This window comes from Mustela erminea, chromosome 4, assembly GCF_009829155.1.
Source record: "Mustela erminea isolate mMusErm1 chromosome 4, mMusErm1.Pri, whole genome shotgun sequence".
In the NCBI taxonomy this organism is placed as follows: domain Eukaryota; kingdom Metazoa; phylum Chordata; class Mammalia; order Carnivora; family Mustelidae; genus Mustela; species Mustela erminea.
Genome location: NC_045617.1, coordinates 91993084 through 92015615, shown reverse-complemented (window position 1 = coordinate 92015615; position 22532 = coordinate 91993084). Strand labels below are relative to the sequence as shown.

The 22532-nt window shown below is 44.7% G+C and overlaps 1 protein-coding gene across 9 annotated transcripts in view; it reads right to left on the bottom strand.

The window, feature by feature from the left end:
* Positions 1–22532, bottom strand: part of LOC116588700 (runt-related transcription factor 2) — a 224251-nt gene that overhangs the window by 96767 nt on the left and 104952 nt on the right. For 2 of the 9 annotated variants that reach the window (XM_032340144.1, XM_032340141.1), the window contains 2 exons: positions 11445–11510; positions 5517–9890 (listed from right to left, as the gene is read on the bottom strand). The exons of 4 other annotated variants lie outside the window; for them this stretch is intronic. In XM_032340144.1, coding sequence (XP_032196035.1) covers positions 9412–9890; positions 11445–11510 — 545 coding nt within the window. In that variant the 3' untranslated portion in view covers positions 5517–9411. Of the gene's footprint in view, positions 1–5516; positions 9891–11444; positions 11511–22532 lie in introns of those variants that run through there. 3 more of the 9 variants (XR_004285049.1, XM_032340142.1, XM_032340146.1) reach the window with 3 other exon arrangements.

Genomic DNA, 22532 nt, shown 5'->3' with positions numbered 1-22532 from the left:
TCTGCCTGCTTTGGTCAGCGGGCCCCTCCACCAGCCCCCACAGCGCCTCTGGCTCTGGCAGCTCCCTGGGAGAGAAGAAAGCAGCATCTTACATGTGTGGCATATTCTAAAACAAAATAATAACCGAGAGGTTTTATAGACTCTGACAGGGGGAAGAAGGGAGTGAAAAGGATGGAACAAAGATGCCATTTTAAAGTTATTGGCTCATGTTCAGGATTTCACTATTTTCTATGGCAAGGAGCAAGTAAAAAATTCCTCCTATTGATGCGTATTTTTCTACAGTCATTGAAAGCCAAAGGGCTCGGGGCTTCCGACTTCCCCTCTGGGGGAACCTGCGAGCCAGTCCTCTGGCTCGCTCAGGCGAGGGCCGGCTGGCGGAGGCAGAAGGCCCCGGAGGCCCCCAGCGAGCGGCTCCGATGAGGAACGGGTGCAGGAGGAACACACTGTGTTTTCAGCCTGGGTTCTGTGATCTTTCTGCCAAACAGGGGTTTACAAAGCAAAAACCTCCAGAGACTTCTCATACTTTCTGGCTTATTCTCCTGGTGTTCATCTTAACAGGAATCAGCTGTTTGCCTTCTCACTTATACAGCACGTTGCCGAGGAGAATTTAGCATCTGGTCTGGCTATTATTAAAAACAAGAACATCCTGCTCTGTTGGGAGAACAGCACCACTGGCAATAAAAGGACAGAGATCATTTGCATTCAGGATTCCAGAGATGTATCGCAGTTCAATATCTGCTCTCCCTCCTCCCCCCACCGCTTTTCCAAATTTCCCCGACGCATCCATCCTTTGCCTCGAGGTTCCCTCCTCTTTTCCCTGAACCAGAGACCAAGAGTGGGCTTCTTCCTCACCCTGGGAGGCAGGGAGCCCGGGAGCCGTTCAAACACTGATCTGCTCCTGCCGTGTGATAAAACTGAACTACCAGAGGAGGTTTTTTTTTTTTTTTTTACAACTGCGGAAATGAAAAAGTAAACATGACTGGGACGGCCCTGGTAGTTAGGTTCCAGCTTTTTGTTGTTGTTTGCGCCTTTTTTCTTTTTTTTTTTAAGCATCGGGCTGGGAGCTGGGAGCCTGAAGGAACCATATAATATGAAAAAACCCTGGGAGGTTTTATTAGCCAATAAAAAAAACTGAGTTCCTATTAACCACTTAACTCCTTGAGAAAGTTCCACACTCGCCTCCCTCCCGGTCCTTCTCGCTCCTTCTCGTGCCCACAAGACAGGAAAGTGGGCCCCTCCATCTTGCCCGGCGCAACCTGAGAGCACAGAGTAGGTTCCAGAAGCCATGGTGGAGGATCACGCTCAGTGATAATCTCTGCCCTTCTCATCTGTGAAAACCACTCATAAGAAGATCTTGATAAGGACTCACACTCCCTACGCTCCCCCCACCTCCAAATCCGCACACAAAAAAGCTCTTGAAGCACATATGGCTGAGGAGAAGAAAGGTCAGGGTGACTTTCAAGACTGAAATATGAAATGAGTGTTAGAGAAGACAGAATGGGGCTGAGGTGTCCCCACTAGCCCCGCCCTGGAGATGTCAGGATGCCACAGAAGGCTGCTCTGCTTTGGGGGGGAGCAAAAGAATTCAGAGAAACTCAGAAACAGAAAGTGAAACTCGCCTGAGCTGTTGCTCTGTCAGAGGAGTGGATGGAATTCTAAAAAAAAAAAAAAAATAAATGACCTCATTTAGGAAGGAAATGATGTCGAAGGAGATTTAAACATAAAACCGTTGTATTCTCCCACGATGATGCATGTGGCGGGTTTCGTTGCTAGCTTTCTTGTTTCTTTTCGAGCAATCAGTTCGCACGGTTACATCAGTCCATCATCCAGCTGGGAGTTCCCGGTACTCCTCTCCCTCAAAGCCACCGGATCCTGACTGCCTCACTCCACACAGCCTGCTGTATCCCGCTTCCGTTTTCCACATCCCAGCTCACTCTGATACTTCAGCTTCTCCAGGAGAAATGTCTAAGGCCTAAGGAGTACAGGCCACCTGAGACCCCATTACTAATTTTGGGTTCTGGTCTCATTTAATGTTGTGCAGACAAAACTACTTCTTGAGGGGCTTGTGTGGAAGAACCTTTGCTTGCCCCCCAGATTTCCACCTCAGTTTTTTTTTTTTTCTTTTACCATTTTGCTGTATGGTCTTGGTTTCTTTATAAAAATGAAGGGGACAGGGTGGGTGAGCAATTCTTCCCTTTTCCTTACTGGCTACAGAGTGGCACAGAATGACCTTGGGTGGTGGTGGGGGGTGGGGAGCCATCAAGTTGTGAGCTGTGTTGGCTAAAAACAGAAAGCAGGTTTTCCAGAAAACCTCACTAAGTGGCCAGACATCATTGCCACGAAATAAGAAAACAAAACAAAATAAGTTTTAGCAAAAGTTAAGTGGGCTTCCAGAAACTTGATCCTTCTGCTTTCCAACGAGTGGTGCATGTCTCAACAGCAGGGCCAGTCGCGTCACAAAAAAAGCTCTTAAATAAAAGCTTCACAAAAATAACAACCCCTTCTTAAATGTCAGCTTCAGGGTACTCCCGACATTTCAGGGAACATCCGGTGTCCCTTGTTCTGTCTAAATAACCTATACGGAGAAGAATTGCTTCTTCACCACTTATGGAATGAGGTACTCTTTTGTAGGATTTGCAAGAAAAACATCTGAGACAAGTAAATGCTGTATGGAGGAGTATATGTGCGTGTACGTGTGTGCGTGCGCGCGCTTCAGTTTTCCCTGAATGGTTGCTCAGTCATCCCTTTCCATCCCTCTACGTCCTCGCTACCTCCCTTGAGGGACACGAATGCGCACAGCCCTCAGTGTAGTTCTCTTTTCTTCTGTGGTGGACCCTGTTTTTTGTTACATTCATAACTGAATTCATAGCTTCTTAACATCTTCACTTCCAAGGCCTCCCAGTTGAGTACCCTCTACTAGGAAGTCACCGAGAGACCTATCAGGGTACCCAGAAATGGAGACAAGGAGGACAGAGATTCCCTTGCCTTTGCTCAGAGCTCAGAATTCAAATACAGAGCATCTGCTCTCCATGCATTGGTTCCTACCTGGCCTCGCTTAGCATCTTCTGCAGTCCTGAAGGGAGAACCAACGAAGGAAGAGCAGAAGTGGGCGGAAAAGGAATTGGAGTAACCCAGTGCCCTGGCGGGCAGTCCAGCTGTCTCACCACCTGCACTTTCCCTATACCAAAACCCAGACAGCTCTGGCAAGAAGACATCCTTCCTGGGGCCCCTGAGGAGTTTGCCTGCCATCCCACAGGCGAGCTGGCCTGGGCTCACTAAAACTGGCAGGCAGTTGAGTTGTCCCCAGAAAAACTTAGAGACGGTAACATGATCATCTTCTCCTAAGCCTCCTACCTTTGTAGATACCCCAAACCATTGTTTCCTAGAACTGGTCTCTAAAATGATTTCCAAATGATTGGGGCAGGGAAGTGACTGGATTGTCCAGTTTACCTGATACTCGCGGTAGGGTTGTTTGCTTGAATCAGTCAAGCTGTGGCTTTGGCTGTGACGTGATTGTCAGCCACCCATTTCCAGAGGAAGGAGAAACCGGCTTGTGAGGATCTGTACACCCTGCTCTCACTCACTGGTTGTGAACAAGGTCTTCCCCTACCTCCTCCCTTGCCTTTTCAGACTGTTCTCAAATTCCATAAATATAAACATGTGGCTCTTCAACCGCATCTGTAGATTATAACTTCAGGGGGTTTCCTGTTTACATGACAATACCCATTTCCCAGCCAAATAAACTCTGCAGCAGAGAGCTGAGGTGTTTATTGGGCCAGTGTTGGCTGGGATTGAGTTAACAGGAAATGCCCACTCTCAAAGCACTGCCTGATGATAAGGTATATGGGGGGCAGGGGGCACAAAGGGTCAGGCACACTGGACAAACGTCTCTCTTTCTCCGCCTTTTGTTTCCAGTGAGAACTGAAGCAGCCATGATGAACATGGCCAAGCCATCAGGGCCTCACAAAGCTCCCCAGCTGAGCCGTCCCCTGGGACGTGAGGAGGAAGAGACGTGCAGACAGGAAAGCCAGAAGCCCCACTCATGATACCTCCCAACCTCAGAGTGACAAGCAGGTGAAGGACTGGAAAAGGCTGATGCACATCCACCTCTGGGAAGGGCCCTCTGTCTTCCCCCTGGCTATCCTGTCATAATGAGCAGTGTATTTTCACACCAGTTCTGTCAAGAAAACCTGACCAAAGAATTGAGAGAGAGCCTCTAGCCCACTGGTTGTGGATTGGGGACGACTTTTCCTCCCAGGGAACATTCTGGAGACACATGTCATTGCCACAAGTGGTGCAGTGCTATCGGCATCTAGTGGGTAGAAGCCAGAGACAGGGTGCTAAACCTTCTATGATGTGTAGGACCACACACCCTACACACACACCCCAGCCTGAAATGTCAACAAAGCCAAGGTCTAGCCCGATGCCTCTCCATATGCCCAAAAACTGAGACCCAGAGGAGTAAAGCCATTTGCCCTGAACCATGCTGCTGGACAAAGATGGAGAGAAAGGAAAAGCCACTCTGCCCACCTCCCATGCAATGCCTTTGAAAGCCACACAGATGTCTAATAAAAAAGGATAAATGAATATACATCTTCAAAGAGCTGCAAACAAGTTCACTGGCCTAGGTCTCACCCGCGTGCTTTCAGGATGTCTCCTAGTCTTAGAAATTAGCGGTCTCCAAGATTTCTCAGAACACAATGCCAAAGGGGTAAGAATGAGCAGATCTCAAAGGAGGCCTCTCTCTCTAGATCACGTGGTCCACTGGCCCGCGCCTGAGCATCTCCACCTCACGGTTTCTGGTCCTTCTTTTAGAACTGTGGTAAGCCAAGGCGGACAGATAGCACAGGCCAGAAAGAGAGCAGCCACTCTACCCCAGGCCCTCAACCTTATCAAAGGGGAGGGACTTACCAAAAATACACAATAACCCGTTAAAAACAAACATCTCCAAACTATAGTCCTGCTCCCTAGTAGAATTTTTCTGAGGCTACAGCTCTCCAGGCCAAGGTCCATTTTTACTTACCCTTGAGCTTTGACTGATTTTGTTTTTAAGAACCCAAAAGAGATGTGGGAAGCAGCTAGATTATCTCCTATGGCAGGGCTGCCTGAGATCCTCTGACCCTAACCAGGAAGAAATTCACTTGCTGGCTCCTGCTCACCTGCCCAGAGATTAGAACCCTTGGACTGCAGAGCCCACTGTCTTTTATATCCAGTCTGGTCCCTTTGTCAGAGTAAAGGGGCTTTACCCAAGGATGGGGAGGGCGCTCTCTCCTTCGGACACAGGCTGACAAGGAAATGAGTTCACTGCTAGATCCTTTGCCCACGCCTCTGTAGGAGTAGGACGAACCAAGAAGGTAGCACTCAGCGAAATGTTTTAACCTCTCACCAGTCACAGAGAACCCCGCCCTCCTCTGGCCCTGGCAAGTCCTAGGGCCAAGAAGGGCCCAGGTGTAGGCAGGAGTAGGCATCAGACTAGAGAAGAAACCGCGGCTGAGAAAAGACCCAAAGTACACACGTAACAAAACCAAAAAAGCCATTTTATTGAAAATTAAATTCAAACTTCAAATTAATATTACAATCATGAGAAAAATGCCAAATAATTCCATTTACAGTTGCAACATACAATACAAATAGTCCCTTTGAAGTTGAAAGTAAACTCATCCACAATCATGGCCTGTGGCACAAAGCAGAATTTGTACAATATGTGCAGGGAAAGCAGATCTTGGGCAACAGCAATTGGAAAAATAAAAATGAAAAGCTTGTATTTACACAAAATGCTACAAACATTTTTTTGTTCCACAGAAATCTAAGAATGGTAAAGCATATCCAAAAAAAAAAAATGGAATTTTATTCAGAATACCTAAGAAATTACTGTAACTTATGGTTTTGGCTGATATATTTCAAAGTACTGCATTAAAAAGCAAACAGTTATTTGTAAACATGAAGTAAACAAACATCTAAAAAATTCTCACACAGAAAATATTTTTTAAATGCATTCTCTTTTGAAGAACAACAAATTCAAGGTTTGCCAGAGTCCTCTTTATTTTATTTATGATTGTTCTTTCGAATGTCATAGAAGTCGTTATTGTCTTCACTCATGCTTTGTGTTTCCATGTATTAACCTAGACTCTGAGTCAGTCCCTTTCCTGGGAATGAAGGGAACTCTTAAGGAGCACACACATCTCCTCCCCTCTGGGTTTGCAATAGATGGTCCCTAACAGTGTGGATTTCTCTGCTCATTTTTAAAAGGCCCCGGGGGCAGGGTGGGGGTTAGTGAGACTGTCTGAAGAGCAAACCGTAGTTCATTGGTCGAGTCTCTCAGTTCCAGGCTGGAAGTCATTTCACTCATCTAAAATCAACACTGTGGTATGTTCTGGAACCCTGACACTGGTCACACTTTGTGAGACAACTAAAATAAGACAGAAAGCGGCTGAGCTGGTCACGCCGAAAACTCCAGCAACGTCTGTGCTACAAAGAGAACCGTGCTCTTTGAACCTGAAGGAAATACAGAGTGTTGGCTAGTACGCGGTTCCGTGGTAGGAGGAATAGTCGGGCTTTGCTTTGGTCTTGAAATCACAGATCATATACATGACCCAGTGCAAATTAAGGGTTCGGTTAAAAAAAAAAAAAAAAAAGAGGAGGAGGAGGGAATATTTAACCCCCAGGCTGAAAAAGGGCAGAATTCAATCCAAGAAATGTGACTTACCCCTTTGGAGTGGTTGGAGTGAGGGTGGAAGGAAGAAGTGCTTGAATTTTTCCCAAGGAAAAAAAAAAAACTTTTTAAAGTGTTTCTGGGTTGCTGCCTGCAGCCACTATAATAACATTTCAACACAAAAGCATCCCTAAAGTCACTTAGTATGTGTACTGTAAACTTAAAAAAGCCCTTTTAACATTAAAAAATAATGTACAAATATAGTACCTTTTTTATTAAATAGGGTACAGCTGGCACTGGCGGTAACATTTTTATGTCAATTAATTAAAATTGAAATGTGTAACCAGACACTGGCTTTTTTAAGTGCTGCTGAAACAAACACACATATTTTACACTTAACAAATAAATGGACAGTGGCATGCTTCAAGCTACCACACACAAACAATAAATAGTATCAGTTACTACTTCCATCTTAGTTAAGTAATAGAAAAGTGGCTTATTTATCTAAGCATACTTGGTATACAACCTTTAGAAGGCAGTGTTTTGTTTTGTTTTGTTTTGTTTTGCCCTCGATTTTTGTTAGGAGGAGTTGGGGTGGTCGCAAGGGAGGCCCCCAGCCAGAAGCACAGGGCCAGATGCCCCCACAACACACACCGTCCCACCAGGCTTGACGGCCCATGAAGCGGGCCTGGGAATGACTACAGAGAAAGGGTCCCCAGAGGCTGGGACAAATCTCTATAAGGTTCTGCTCAGTGGGGGCACAGAACTGAAACAAAGGGGTCCCCCGAACCTGAGAGGGAGCCAGCAGGGATTTGCCCAGTGGTGTCATGGAGTGATCCTGGCTTGGAATAAGGATTCACGCTGAGAATTTGCCAGGTGGTCGCCAGGAGTGGCCAAAGTGCATCCTACAGGAGGGCTTCTGCTCAAATTCATACACAGTAGTAGACACCAAACTCCACATGGCCTTACCTTCCTTTGACCCCAGGGGGTTTGATATGGGTCCCCAAGGCCCTACATTAACTCAGCTCAGCTATCTGCTGGAAGTCTCCAACTCCTTCAGATGACATGGCTCCCATGAGACAATGGCTAAATCTGCTCCTTTAAATGCAGATTCCGTAGAGAGCTGCCAGTGGGGCCTTAGGTGAGGCAGATCTGGGTTCTCCTGACTTACTGTTTGGTAAGGTGAGTTAGTTAAGAATCCCTGGTGCAATTTGGCTTTACTGGCTATGTGTATCATGATCAGTCCTTAAGCTACATGGGTGGCTTTAAGCTGTGTCTTCACTATGAAGCCTGGCGATTTAGAGTTTTGCTTTTACTAGGAAACCACAGAACATTTTTCTGCAGTTCAATGATTCACTTGTGCTTGTCTTTTTAATATGACAAGAGTCACCATTATTCAAAAGAAACTGGGAAACCACATCACTCCAGCATTTCATGCTAATAAAGGGCAACATGAGTGATACAGGGCTAAGAGTTGGTTTTTAAATCCCTAATTATTGCTTTAGAAGGCAAAGCTGTGTTAGAGGCAATTCAAGGTCTGAAAGAACGAAGCATAACATTTCCTTCATACATCACAAAAAACAAGCTACATCTAAGATATTTGGAGATGGACGTATTTTTGAAAATCACATTGTGCCTGGATGAACTGAAATTGCTTAGCAATATTTCAGATATGGCTCTAGCCCACTGAAGAAATTTGTTATTTAATAAAGAGCACTTTTAGAGACCGAAGTCAACGTATCAGTACACTAAGAAATGTTTCAAGGGTCCAAATGTCATTAAATAATTATAAATATATCTTTAAAGTTATATGACCATTCACGTTAGCAAGTTACCTCAGATTTTACACATATTCATAATTTAAAAAAAAAAAAGAAAACAACACACAGCCAAACGCAAACACTATCTATACCATTATGGCTATAATAAGGTATTGCCATTTTGAGTTTTGCATAAAAAGAGAAAGGTGCAGGGATGGGGCAGGGGTGGTGTTGAGGGGTGGGATTTCTTTTTGGTTAAATGGGAAAAGGAAACAAAAAAAGTATTAAAAAGTAAAATGAAATCATCTGTCCCAATCAGTATTTTTTTGAAGTCACTTTCTTAAAGTATGAAAGAAAAAAAAAAAAACAAGAACAAAAACTGAACCAAATAGTTCACATGAGAACTCACGGCAAGTCTGAAAGCAAAGTTTGGGACAGTGACTCGGAATGGACGGTACTGTGATGGAATCATCCATTCTCCCTCTTTGCCCTTTGTGCACCTTTGTGCATCTTTGCCCGATGTGCACCTCGACCGGTTTTGGAAGCTGGTCTGCAGAGTGCACAGGTCCAGACATAGCCGCCACCACGAGGGTGTGTGGTATCAAAGCACAGAGAGGAAGTGGCTTTGCTCTTCTTCCTCCTGAACCTGGAGTCCGCCTCTCTGACTTGCCATAGGAACAGATGATTTGTGGTAACAGGCCAAACAACAACACAACAAAAAAATACCTTTTTCCTTGGTTTGTAAAAGTACATTTTAAGTAGAAAACAACCTGGAACCTAGATAGGATGGTGTCTCTCGGGCCTTTTGTTTCTCAGTATCTCTACCCTCTTATGGTTGGAAGATCATGACTGAGTGAGGGAATGAAAAATCTTCTAAAAAATAGGCACTTTGTAGAAAGCTCATTGATATACATATATATGCACTCTCTCTATATATGTATATATTGATACGTTTGGGATGCAGCTCCCAGATACCACTGGGCCACTGCTGAGGAAATTTCAATATGGTCGCCAAACAGATTCATCCATTCTGCCACTAGAATTCAAAACAGTTGGGGAACTGCTGTGGCTTCCATCAGCGTCAACACCATCATTCTGGTTAGGCAAATTTGGATTTAATAGCGTGCTGCCATTCGAGGTGGTGGTGCATGGCGGAAGCATTCTGGAAGGAGACCGATCTCCCCCCGGCACCATGGGGAACTGATAGGATCCTGACGAAGTGCCATAGTAGAGATATGGAGTGCTGCTGGTCTGGAAGGGTCCGCTCTGGCTTTGGGAAGAGCCGGGGTAGGGTGGTGGCAGGTAGGTGTGGTAGTGGGTGGTGGCGGACATACCGAGGGACATGCCTGAGGTGACTGGCGGGGTGTAAGTAAAGGTGGCTGGATAGTGCATTCGTGGGTTGGAGAAGCGGCTCTCAGTGAGGGATGAAATGCTTGGGAACTGCCTGGGGTCTGAAAAAGGGCCCAGTTCTGAAGCACCTAAAAATTATAACAGAAGATGGGGGGAAAAAATCTGTAAATATCAATTAAAATAATGAGAGAATTTTTACAAGAAAAAAACAAAAACAAAAACAAAAACAAAAAAACCTTTAGTTTCCCAAAAAGGAACAACAAGTCACAAATAGACCTTCAAATGCACTGGTCACTACACAGTTTTGTTTTGTTTTGTTTTTTCACTTGACAGTACTTAAGTCCTTCACCCACCCCCCAGAGAACCCCAAAGGGTTTTAAAAACCCCAATGTGTGCTAGGTCTTATGTGTAAACCAACCCAACACATAGATTCACTCACCAGACTTAAGACTGAATCCTCATGGATTTTTTTTTCCTCTCTGTTTCTCGTTGCACCTCAGGTATTTGAAAGGGATGTTTTTACTAAGTAGGACAAGTTTCTTTTTCTCCACCCAATATAAAGAAATCCCAAAGATCAGTTTTGCTATTGGTACTCTTGGCAGGGCCCCTTCGTCAATGAAGGAACTCCAAAAAGAAACCCTAACATGTTCCTATCACTTCTCTTCAGTTCTTAAAATCGCCTATAGTCTTTATTTTATTCGTCATCTTAGTAATGAATGCCAAAAAAAATCATACCAGATTTCAATGTATTCTGGAACTATCTTATTTTTCTGGGGGCAAAGGGGGAGAGTCTAGCCCTTAGAAATTCTCCTGAGGGTCATAAACTAAATAAGTAGGTTGGGGGAGAAGTTGCATCTCGAGCCTTGATGGGTGACCTAGGGCTTATTCAGGCCAGGTGCCAACAGCCTCTTTTGTGAGAGGCTCCATGCCCGGCAGGCGGACAAGGAAGAGGGCGCCTCCCTCAGCATCCATTCACCAGGCCCCTGTGCCATATCCTACAGAATTAGCTTCAGGCTAACTCCAAGTGGTACCTGGAGACAAAGCTTGTTTTGCTCTAAAATGTAAAGTCCCTTAACTTCTAAAGCCAACAGTGTGGCTCCTTTGTAGCTATTTCTGGTGCTTAAACTTATAAAACCATAGTCATAAAGCACTTCATGTGGAAATCAGTGTTCTGAAATGCCTAAAAAATTAAGAGTGGTGATCTTTAAAGACTGGGTTATGATTTTCAAAAATTGACAGAATTAGGACAAGGCCTTTTATGATCCCAGCGTTCTTAAGATTTTGTCACATCTAAAACCTTCCAAGTCTTTGCGTCTGCCGTGTTTGCTTTTCCTACAGTTTTCATCCGTAAGGGGAAGCACTTAGTGCTCCATCAAGGCCTCCGTCAGGAGGTACATCCTCAGTCCCGTTTTTACTGAACTCTTGTTCTTGGATGCTACAGTGTTTATTAAAGAAATGATCCTGATGGTTTTCCTTAAAGGTGCTGACTGAGAGTTGTGGATCTTTGTTAAAATGCACACTGCCTGGGATCTTTGTAAGGGCCAGGATGTGCGTTTGTCATCAAAAGCGACAATTTAAAAAGCCATACATAGTTTAAAAAAAAGTTGTTCTCAAAAATCGGACAGTACCAATCAGCCGGCCCCACCCAGCCCCACCCAGCAATTGTTAATAACAAGTCTCACCTGCCTGGCTCTTCTTACTGAGAGTGGAAGGCCAGAGGCAGAAGTCAGAGGTGGCAGTGTCATCATCTGTAAAATGAGGGGGGATGAACTCTAAGTTCCCTTCCAGCTCTAACCCCTCTATCACCACCGGGAACTCCGGGACAGGAGGAGAAGCAACAGTCTGAGGGGGAGGGGGAGGCAGAGGAGTTCCCACCCCTCCTGAGTGCTTTCCCGGAATCCGCAGGCCCCTAAGCAGAGGGTAAAGAGCTAGTGAGCAGCTCCGGATACCAGAAGCAAACACTTTCAAGATGACGCACCAAAACTCACACACTCTGGGCAGCTTACTCTCTGCTCTCTACAAAGTCTTCTATCTTCCACCGGTCTCTACCTCACCCCTCCCGGATGCAAAATTTTAACCGGCTGCAGTGTTCAGATGTGGGCCGAGTGATTCTGACAGAGGGCAAACGGGAGCAGGTGAGGTGTAGGGTCTCTCGAGCCCGGTGCTGGTGCCCTCTGCGGAAGGAGCCACACGCACGACGTGAGGGCCCCAGATGTTCCTCGGCCCCAGATGTTCCTCGGCCGGCCTTTGCCTTGCAGAGCAGCTAGGTGAACTAGTGCTGGCGCCGCTAATTGTTCTAGGCAGGCCACTTCTGTACAGATTAAGTTCAATGTTCGGCTCATGTGAGAGAAACCAGAATAATGTGGACAATCGCAAACAGAAAGAAGTCACACTGAAAACACCACCGTTTGCCCCCCACAGAAGCACGAAGCTCACACAGACAGGCTTGTCCATGTTAAAAAAAAAAAAAAAAAAAAGAAAGAAAGAAATGCTTCTCGTGGGTATCTGTACTTAAAATATGCTGCAGTCATAATTAACATTCCATGTGGTTTCCCTTATTTTGATGCAGAAGCCTCATTAAAACCCTTGATGTGGGGCCCTGCCAGTAAACTCCAATATGGTTTTGAATTTATTCCTCTACTCCCTCACCTTCTCTATTTTACCTGAGACGTTTTGCTGATGTTTTTATTACCCATCACATGCCAGGATCACTGTACCTTTCTGGTTTATAGATGCCAGCTAATGGAAATTGACATTCATTTTTCAATTAATGAGCTCTGCTTGTGGTTTATAGAAAACAATGCAACAAATTTCTGCTAGGCTGACAGAATGTGGACCAATCACTTTGAGTCATTTGAGACTGTAATGTCTTGAGGATTAACTCCTTCTGGGCAAAGACAGCTAATGTGGACTTTAAAGGGATTATACAGTCATTTTTATAATTAACAAAAAATGGGATTTTCTGGAATTCCCTTAATCATGTTGTGTTACCAAGAAATGTTTCTGAAACATACTGCAGTGTGTTCTGCATGGAGAGACATTAACAACTCGTTACAGTTTCACAGGAGATCCTTTATGTAATAACCTAAGGTGAGGAGACGGAATTCTAAAAAGAAAAACATAAAGCCCTTCCTAATCTTCAGTTTATAATCATTTTTGCAGAAGCAAATAATATAAATAAATTTCCTTTCCCTGAATAAGGTTGCATCCATAATTTTAATCTGTTTTTTACGTGAACTCAGGTGTACTTATAGATGGTCTTCTACTTCTTCTTCTACTACTTCTACTAAACTATGCTAGTTAGCCTCAATACAACTACAAACTTAAAAAAAAAAAAAAAAGACCTGGATATTAATATCAAAAACGGTAAAGAAAATGTATTATCTACTTATTGAGGGGTCACAGATAAAAGCCTGGAGAGTTCTAAAAGTGCTAACACCTCAATCTAACTTTATAAATGTGAAAACAAAACTCAGTAACTGCCCCAGGGAGGTGCCTCGTCGCACAGAGCTCCCCCGAGCCAGTTTAAAACTCCTGCCTCCAACTGGCTGATTAAATAAAGCCAGTACTGCCAGGAGTTACTTGAAGCCCAAGATAAACATGGGGCATCTTCCCAACGGGCTGGTTTTATTCGGCTTGGAGACAGGGCATATGGACAGTAATAGGATATGTATGGAATAGAACACTTGGGTGAATTTTTAGGTAAACAAACTAAAAGAGACTTGAACAAACTTTTGTACTTACTAAGTTTTAGACTATGTCCTCCAGATTCCCTATAGCACCCATTTACCCTCCTCTGCTGCTTGGGGTATCTGATGGAAATGTCCAAATTCCTCACCTACTGCTTGGATAATTAATTCTAAGCTAACCCATTAACACACAGGCAAGCTGAGATCCGGAGAAGGGGATCTGTGTACACTACAGATCATGCAGCCTGAAAGATGCAGAGTCATGACCTCTTTGCAATCTTATTTACCCGTAAGGAATGTGGTTGTCACAATCACAGGTCCATGCATTTCTTGCCTTGAAAATCTAACTGTACCTGAGTATTTCCATAGGCTCTTCTGGAGCCTCTGTGTTACCCCCGGGAGCGTTACTATCTTTGGGATATCCTGACAGCTCTTTGAGGCCTTGTTGGAGCTAATCTGCTAAATCGTGGGCAATTAGTTCAGTTGCTTGTGGCATAATGTGAATGAGACCGAGGTCAAGGGTTTGATTCCCATAGGACCTGCTGGTTTCCTACAGACGTGTTTCATTCTGGCTCTGCTATCTGCACCTCTGGCCACGGTCAGATAGCCTGTGAAGGAATGCAGCTCTCATAAAGAGAGTTGCAAGAACCTTGCTTGTTAACACAGTAGCAGCAAGACCTAATATACATGAGGAGACTATATTAATAAAATGCGCAGGAAGCTCAAATAGAAATAAAATCAATATTAAAAATTTTTAAAATGTCTTGCCTCTTCCTCCCCCAGCCTCCTCAAGGTCTACAGGGAAAAAGGAAATTGCCTCTCTTTACCCACTGGGGTTTCCTGGGTCATCAGGGCAAGCAGAAAGCATAGTGGAAGGAGTAAAACCAAAAAGACAAGGGGGAATAAAAGAGAATCCCTCATCTTTGGGTCCCGTGGCCTGCAATCCCCCACCAGCATCTTTCACACATTGCTTTCTAATGCCAGTGACCTTGGCTCATCCCTGATTCCTCACTCAACAGTGGGCTGCTGAGGGCAGGATTTGTCTAATCCTTGTTTGTCTCCCCCTCAGTGCTTAATCACAATACTACTGGACATTTCTAGGCCTTTACCTAGCACTCTGATATACACCTTCTCACTGACTAGATCCTCAGTAAATCAGGGTTGGTTGAGAATAGGCAAGGCGATCTCTAGAATGAAAGAAAACAGAGGAGTCTGGGAACAGTAACAGACAAGGCACTTGTCATTTGGGACTGTCAGCTGGGAGACACTGGGCACGCCCATCGTCCCCTCCCTGAAGCAGAATTGACGCACCCCAGCAGAGACAGGTCAGGCACAGGAAAGGAAGAGGGGCCCTGAAGCCGGGGGAACCGAGCTGGCACAGGCAGCGTCCCTTGCTCTCCTCTGTAACACGAAGGCATCCGTGTACAGAATGAAAAGCCATCATGCTTCCCCGCAATGAGGTGTTAACTTCAAAGCTTCATTGGGGCCTTTTAAATGGTAGGAGTTATTGCTTCGACAAATCTCGAATAAAGCCCAAGAACTTTTTATTGACCCCTTTGTGGCATTCTTCCTCTGGAAATGTATAGTCCTCAACTCGCCACAGAGCTGCTTTCTTGAAGAATCTTCTTCCCCTTCGACAGTGTTTTTTGGCTGCCCTGCCCCACCTGCTCTATTCTATAATTCCTTTTTTCCCTCTGGTGTCAAGAGCAGTTCCTTCCCATATCTCTCTTTTGGGCCCTTAAGAGTTGCTACTTTACTGAATTATTAACTGTTTCTTAGCCTATTCTCTCCCAGCTATAAAGCACTGGGTGTAAAGGTCATGATTTCTTTTCCTCTCATATTGCTTCTATACTCCAGGAGCTTAAGTGTTTTGGTTTTTGCTTTTTAGGGTATGTATATGGATGGATGGTGATAATGAGTGAATAAGTAAATCAGTCTGGGAGTCAGGAACTCTGTAGGATAGTTCTGACAAGTTAAAAAAACAGATATAAAAAGCGTTGAAGCAATACTGATATCAGACCAACAGCATCCCAATATGACTCTGAAGAATCCACCCTTATAACACTCTCTTTAAAGAGTGGTCGAAGCTCTTCCTGAGTGTCATGACATCACTGGACCTCACGTTTTGGACAGTCCATCCCCAGTAGTGAACAGATACTGCTGCCTGTCCGCTGGTGTCGTTCCCAGTACCCTCAGAGCCAGAATCCAGGTACCAGTCCCTGCCGAGTGCCATGCGGAGAGGAGATGAGGGAACAAGAGGGCCAGGCCACAAATACAGGACCTGAGGGAGGGGAGCAAGCCCACTCTTCTGCCGCAGGACCCCAGGGCACCAGCTGTCACCGAGGTGGTGGTATTTATGTGGAGTAGGTAGAAAGGTGACAGAGGGTAAAACACTCTGTCTGAATTTCTGGACCAGTAGACAGAGCAAGTAAGTGAGAGGCATCAAGAATCAGAGGTGACTTTTATAGATGAAGAAACAGAAGCCTAGACACAAGGTAAATCTGAGGAGGTTCTTCTGGCTCTGCAGCTCTGACTCGGCCTGCCAGTGGGAAAATGGGGAGGATCGGTCTCGAGGGGTCTTAAATCTGCATTCTGTGGAAATGCACAGGGACAGGGAGAAACCTCCTGCTTACACATCGCCTTCTCAGGCCACACAGGTGGCAGAGCCTGACAACCACCCCCTCCCAGGCAAAGGTCAGCCACCTTTCACAAAGCATGATGGGACACCTCAGCCATGGAGGGGAGGAAATGAGGAGGAGGCTACTGGCATATTTTCAGAGTCATCTGTTCTACTTTTCCAAGGTCATGTCCCACTGCTCCTCAGTATGAACTGTCCTCTTCACAGCAGGACATACACTCAGGACACTCATAGGCGCTTTGCTCATGCTCTCCCCAGACTCATGGCCCCCCACTCTTCTCTCTGCCAGACCAAGTCTAGGCAGGTACCATCTTTAAAGCTCACCCATACATTAAAACTTCCCAGGATACAAAGTCTCATCATCTTTTTTTAATCATATACCTCCTGAACTTTTTTGCACGTAAATTTTGCTCCGTGCATTTTAAGGTATTTATCATTGTCTTTAGAGAAGTATTTTCATTTTCCAGCTGAAGAAAAGTAAATTAAGGATAAGAACTATGTATTCTTTTAAATCCTACCTACACAGTATGATGCTAAAATGGGTACTTCCAAAAAATGTGCCTCACAGATGAACGACTAACATAGTCTCAAACAGCAATAGGACAGAAGCAGAAATGCTATGTAAATATTATCCAAAAATCAATTTTAGACTATATGCAGAATAGTACTTTGCATTTTCCAAACTGAGGTTTTAAAGGATTTTTCCATCAATTTTCTCAATTTCCCTGAATTTGTCCCCTCACACTAAAATGACCCAGTATGTATCTCTAAATTAGTTTTACTTGTAATTACATTAGATAATAATTGGAAAAATATACCCTATGTGGAAGAAGTGTAGTAGATCATACCGATGGAGAAGAAACCAGAAAAAAGGAGAATGTGAAACCAAATTTTTTAAGATAATGAAAGGTCAGACTAGCAAACTCCATAGTTTTGCAAAAGAGAGGAAAAGTGCCTCAACTATCCAGGATAAATATTTATTTTCCGTGTTGTAATGAATTGTACTTTTCCACTGCATGCTCACAAAATCTGGAAGACCAGCTGATCCCAAGGCTAAGAAAGTATGTTATGCTGAAGGAAAGAGAAAGGGAAAAAAACAAAGAAACAACAACCTGGCAGTTTCCAGAAACTTCAGCCATTCCCTAAACCCACCCAAATTTTGAGGATATTGTTGGAATAACATATTTCCTCTTTTGAGGGGAGAGGAGGCCAGCGGTAGGAGATGTGGGAGTGTACATGCATACACATAGGGAGGGAGAGTAGGAGAGAAGGAAGGAACCGGAGGGTTGGGGGGGCAGAGAAACGGAGGAAAAATGAGAGAGATCTTCTTGCTGGGCCTTGATTAAGAACTTTTTAAAGGCTAGGAAGGGTGGGTAGTCTTTGAAACCAGATCCGCTGCAGGAAGGAGGCCAGCACCCAGGACACCGTGTCTTTCAGAAGAGGCCACCCACGGTGCCGTGGCGGTCATATGACTGCTCTGTCACATCCTGAAGCCATTTCCAGCCCATGCACACGTCTGTGCTCCCATTTAGAGAGGATGGGATATATTGGGAACACACATATGGAAACACTTTCAGAGAATCAGTTTCCATGAAATTCATAATGAGCCAAGTGGCTTCAGATGTGGTTGCGTTCCTCCGATTAGCCAGAAAAAAAAAAGGGTGGGGGGAAGGGGGGGAAAGTAGGGGAAAAAAGGACAAATCCACCCTTTCAGACCTTATTTCAGTTTCAGAGAAATTAAAAACCACTAATGACTTATGGCTACCTGGAGCCACAATTAAGAGAGGACACACTAGGAAAAAGAGGGAAAGAGGTTTAAAAGCAGTAGTCTTCCCCTCCTAAAAATAACAGCTTCAGTATCGGTAATCTTATCTCCAATCACGGGGAGGCTTTCCTGTGATAGTATCTGCCTCCAGTGGCAGGATTCATTCTCCAGCGGGCAGGAGGCAGTGCGCATGCGCAAGCGGGGCAAAAGGAGGGGCGTGAAGGATGCGGAGGGAGGCGGAGGCTCCAAGACCCGCTCTTATTTGATAACATATGTGGCCAATTAAGATTATTTTAAAAATTGCAACTAAATGATAAATTGTTACTAAGTAAATCTTTAAAAAAAAAAAAAAAAAAGCCCGAATGCAGAGGGGACGGCCTGGTATTTTCCTGTGGCCTGCGCGAGTGGTAACTCAGACTATATTAAAAGCAGAAATTTATGAACTGGTTGAGATGTTCTATATTAGACACCAAAGCCTGGCTGATAGGAGGGCATGAAATACAAGAAAGGAACAAATGGGGGAGGGTTTTTAAAGAAGGACCTATAACTGAGTATTATTAAGTTAAAACATTATTTTTGTATTGAAACAAAAAAACAGGCATAGTATGGAGTAAAATTCACATGAGTTTTAAGATAAAATGAGAAACCTGAAAGTGCTCTCCTTGCAGGAGCTGGGGTTGTTTGGGGTTATGTCAACAGGTTGGGGAGAGCAGGAGCCATGAAGGAACCCTGGAGTTTCCTCTGCCCTTTGGGGTACTTCAGTGGAAACATTTGAGGAGAGTTTCTCTTTGAGTTTGGTAGCAAGCCTAAGCCATCGTGTAGGAGCGCTCTGACTCCAGGCTGCTTGATGATGGGCTGAGAACAGCACTGGCTGTTGCTTCCCAGAGCAGGCAGTCTTCACTCCGCTCCAACCATAGGAATCCTATACGTGATTTAATAGTCGTGGTATCCCATGCTGTGGCCGGTTCTCCTGAGAGGAAGGACTGGCTAACCAGACAACTGAGAGCGGATGACTCTGACTGGCAGAGGATCTCTGCTGAAACACTCCTACCTGCGTGATGGCACTGAATCCTCCCCTGGCCCTGTGAGGTAGAACTTGTCACTGACCCTATACTGTGATGACCAACTGAAGTTCAGAGAAGTGAAGTGATTTCCTCAAAGTTGAAGACCATTAATGGGTGGCCGGGACCTGGCCCCAGACCTGTGGAGCTCAGCTACCCCATCTTGTCTTCCAAGCAGGGAATCAGTGTTATTTTCATGGCAATTCTAACTACCTGGCCATACCCACCTGAAGGACAGTGATGGAAAGAGGCCTGATCAAAGGTCAAAGATAGCCCCAGGGATGGGGATGAGGATAGGGATGAGGATAGGGATGGGACAGAGATAGGGATGGGGATAGAGACAGGGATGATGAGGACGGGGACAGGGATGGGGGTAGAGATGGTGATGCAATGTGAAATGGGGAGGCTAATACATGCCACCAATTTGCCACGTGTGACTCAGCCCCCAGATTCTCATGTAGTCTTTGCCACTAATGTTCTAAGAAATCTTGTTTTCTATTCATCAGGTTCTCTCTTTGGATAACGCCCTTGTAAGTGTAACCTGGCAAAAGGACACAGCAAGTAGCAAATGTCTCCATCTCGAAAGGAAATCCCTTCCTACCAGTACCACTTAAACTAGTGGAGCCAGAGAAAAAGAAAACGGAAAAGATTGGGTCCAAACTAGAAAAGATTGGGTCTCAACATGAGTTGAGAATCATTATCCCGAAAGTCCCCATTTACCTCGCCTAACACCCAGCTCCAGTCCCAACTGAACTATGCTGTAAAAAAGCACAGCAGATCAGCACCACAGAGGCCACATTCCACCAGCCCATGATGCACACACTGTGCTTTCAGCTTGAGCTTCAATCCTCCACCTCCTAAAATAGGAAGAGCTCTGCTCCTTTCAGTCCAGCACCAATCCAGTCTCAGACTCTGCCTCCAAGTCTGGCACAGAGCACGAGAGGCCCAGGGGAAGGAAGAGTCAGCTCCAGGCAGCAGAGCCACTCAAAAGTGAGGGAGCTCAGCTTTTTCAAATATCATTCCCCTCTAAAGACTTAGCACCCTGGTGTGTTCCAACAGCCCTGAGGCCATCCTGGACCTTAAAGGACCTGACTCAAACCACCCAAGGCCTCAAATTGAACCAGAACTTGAACCAGACCACCACAGTACTATTCAGTCTGTGTCAGCTGCAAGGCGTACAGCTATGACAGACATAACACCATCCATATTAATATTAGGATCAAAGCCACAGGCTCGAGCCTCCAGCTGTAGCCTGCCAGGACCCAGCCTATGTTTGCCATCTCTCCCTTGAGAGTCAGATGTACACGCTGACCTGCTTCCCAGAGCCAGGCCTGGGCTGCTCATGCCGTGGCAAGGTTCCTGCCCTGGGAGAAAAATACAAGGGGCTTCCTGGTCAGGACAGAAGGTTGCCTTAGAATCAAGACCTATTTTTGTGTGTGTGTTGAAACTTCTGCCCACACGGCTTATCTAGGTTCCTGAATCCTTGTCTTGTGCAGCTTACTGGGTCCTCAGGATTTTATTGTTCATTGTTGCCTACATGTTTTGGGACTTCATGTCATGCTTTTTACTTAAGTATGTATACATTTCTAGATCTCTGTAGACACACGACAAACATCTGCTGCAATGACAGTCTTGTCCCAACTTACCTTTCCGGTCTTGTCTCTCACTGCACTTCATCAACTCACAATCCAGTCAGACTGGACCCTCTTCCATTTATTGTACTCCCTACGCCCCACTGTCACTTCCTGCCTTGGTTTACATGATTACCCCCCACCCCAATCTCAGTCCCTTGGAATTCTAAGCAGTCTTTAAAGTCTACCTCACAGGGGTGCCTGGGTGGCTCAGTTGGTTAAGCGACTGCCTTTGGCTCAGGTTATGATCCCAGGGTTCTGGGATCAAGCCCCACATCAGGCTCCTTGCTCAGTAGGGAGTCTGCTTCTCCCTCTCCATTTGCTGCTCCCTCTGCTTGTGCTCTGTGTCAAATAAATAAATAAAAATTCTTTGAAAAATAAAAAAATAAAGTCTACCTCACAATCCACTTCTGCTTCCAAGATTCTGCTCATGTTCTTGCCTTAGCCCACAAGGACCTCTCCTTCTGCACTCAGTTCTCCATTTGTCTCTCCTTGGGTGCACACAGCAGTCCTACCATTACCTTTTCACTGCCACTGGCCTATAAATTCCTTGAGAACAGGCTCTGTCCAACTTATCTTTAAGTCACTGTGGCTCTTCTCAGAGTGACACACAGAAAATGTTTAAGTGTGGGGGGTGGGGGAGGAAGAGACAGTGACCAGTTCTCTGACTGTGGGGTTTGTGTCTGCTTTCTGATTTCTGCCTGCCCATTTTCAGTCAATTGCTTTTCCTGAACTACCATCCCTGTGCTTACCAGGACCTCAAGGGCTTAGGTTAATTCCAGACCCACAACTCTACTCTGACCACCAGTTTTGGGGTGCAGCTATTGTTTTAGACCTTGCTCCCCAGTTTTCTCCCTTATCCTAAAAATGAAAGCTTTTTCTCACCTTTTTTCAGCCCAAGCAAAGTATCTTGTGCCACATCAACACTTACCCTCAAAAGTAATAAATAAAAAAGAAATAATGTCTCAAATTCACACACTGCTTTTGAGTTGTCCCTGCTTTTATGTACATCTGGTTTTACCTTCACAAAATGGTCCTGTGAAATAGGCGTCATGGATACCAACTGATCAAGAAGTTCCATCAAAGAAACAATGAATCATTTCACGAAGTCAATTAGCCGCAGAACCAAAATGAAGTTGTTGGGTCTCCTAATTTGTGCCTCTTTCCCCCACTGAGCTTGTCTTATTAACATCTACTACTTTTCATCCTAATAGGAATCCTAATAGGGGAAAGGATGACATTTCTTTAACAACAAGGGAACATTTCAGTTGAATTTTTTAATAAAGTGAGGACAGGCATGCCTCCTCACATTTGAGGTTTAGATTCAGTAACACCAGAAAACAAACTACGGACTTTTTTTTAACTTAAAAACTGATTCACTTTACAGATCATTTCTTTGCTTTGTTTCTAGAGTTTAGCCTAAAACCATGTCCAAGAGTCTCCACGCTATCCCCAGACAATGCTCCTCATAGGACTTCCGAATCCAAAATTCAGTGTTATAGTAACTCATTCCTCTGACTGTCTCAGAGTTTTTCCACTCAAGCCTTGCACACGGAATTAACTCAAAACTTCTGCAAGAGAAACGTCCCTTTTAGAGTTTGATTTGGCATCAGTTTCAAAGAGCTGTTTGTATATTTTAGAATATGTAGAATTTTCCTTTGATTGAAACCTCTCTTTTAACAATGGACAAGAGATGATTTCTCTTCTGAGTGATTTAAACAAAAACAAACACATCTTAGTTACATAGAGCCTTGTTCTCAAAGTGGTTTTTTTGAGAGAAATCAAACCCTACAGATTGTTAAGCATTTGGCAAAAGCCTTCAAACAGCCAAAGCCAAAGAGTGAACTTTTCCTTATTGTAGGAGATAAACAAATACTAGAGCAAATCGGGGAAGAAAAAAAAAAGAAAGAAAGAAAACTAGGACCTCCTTTCACTTTCTCCTGTGCTCGATAACACTCCCCTCTCAATACACACACCCACCCCTTC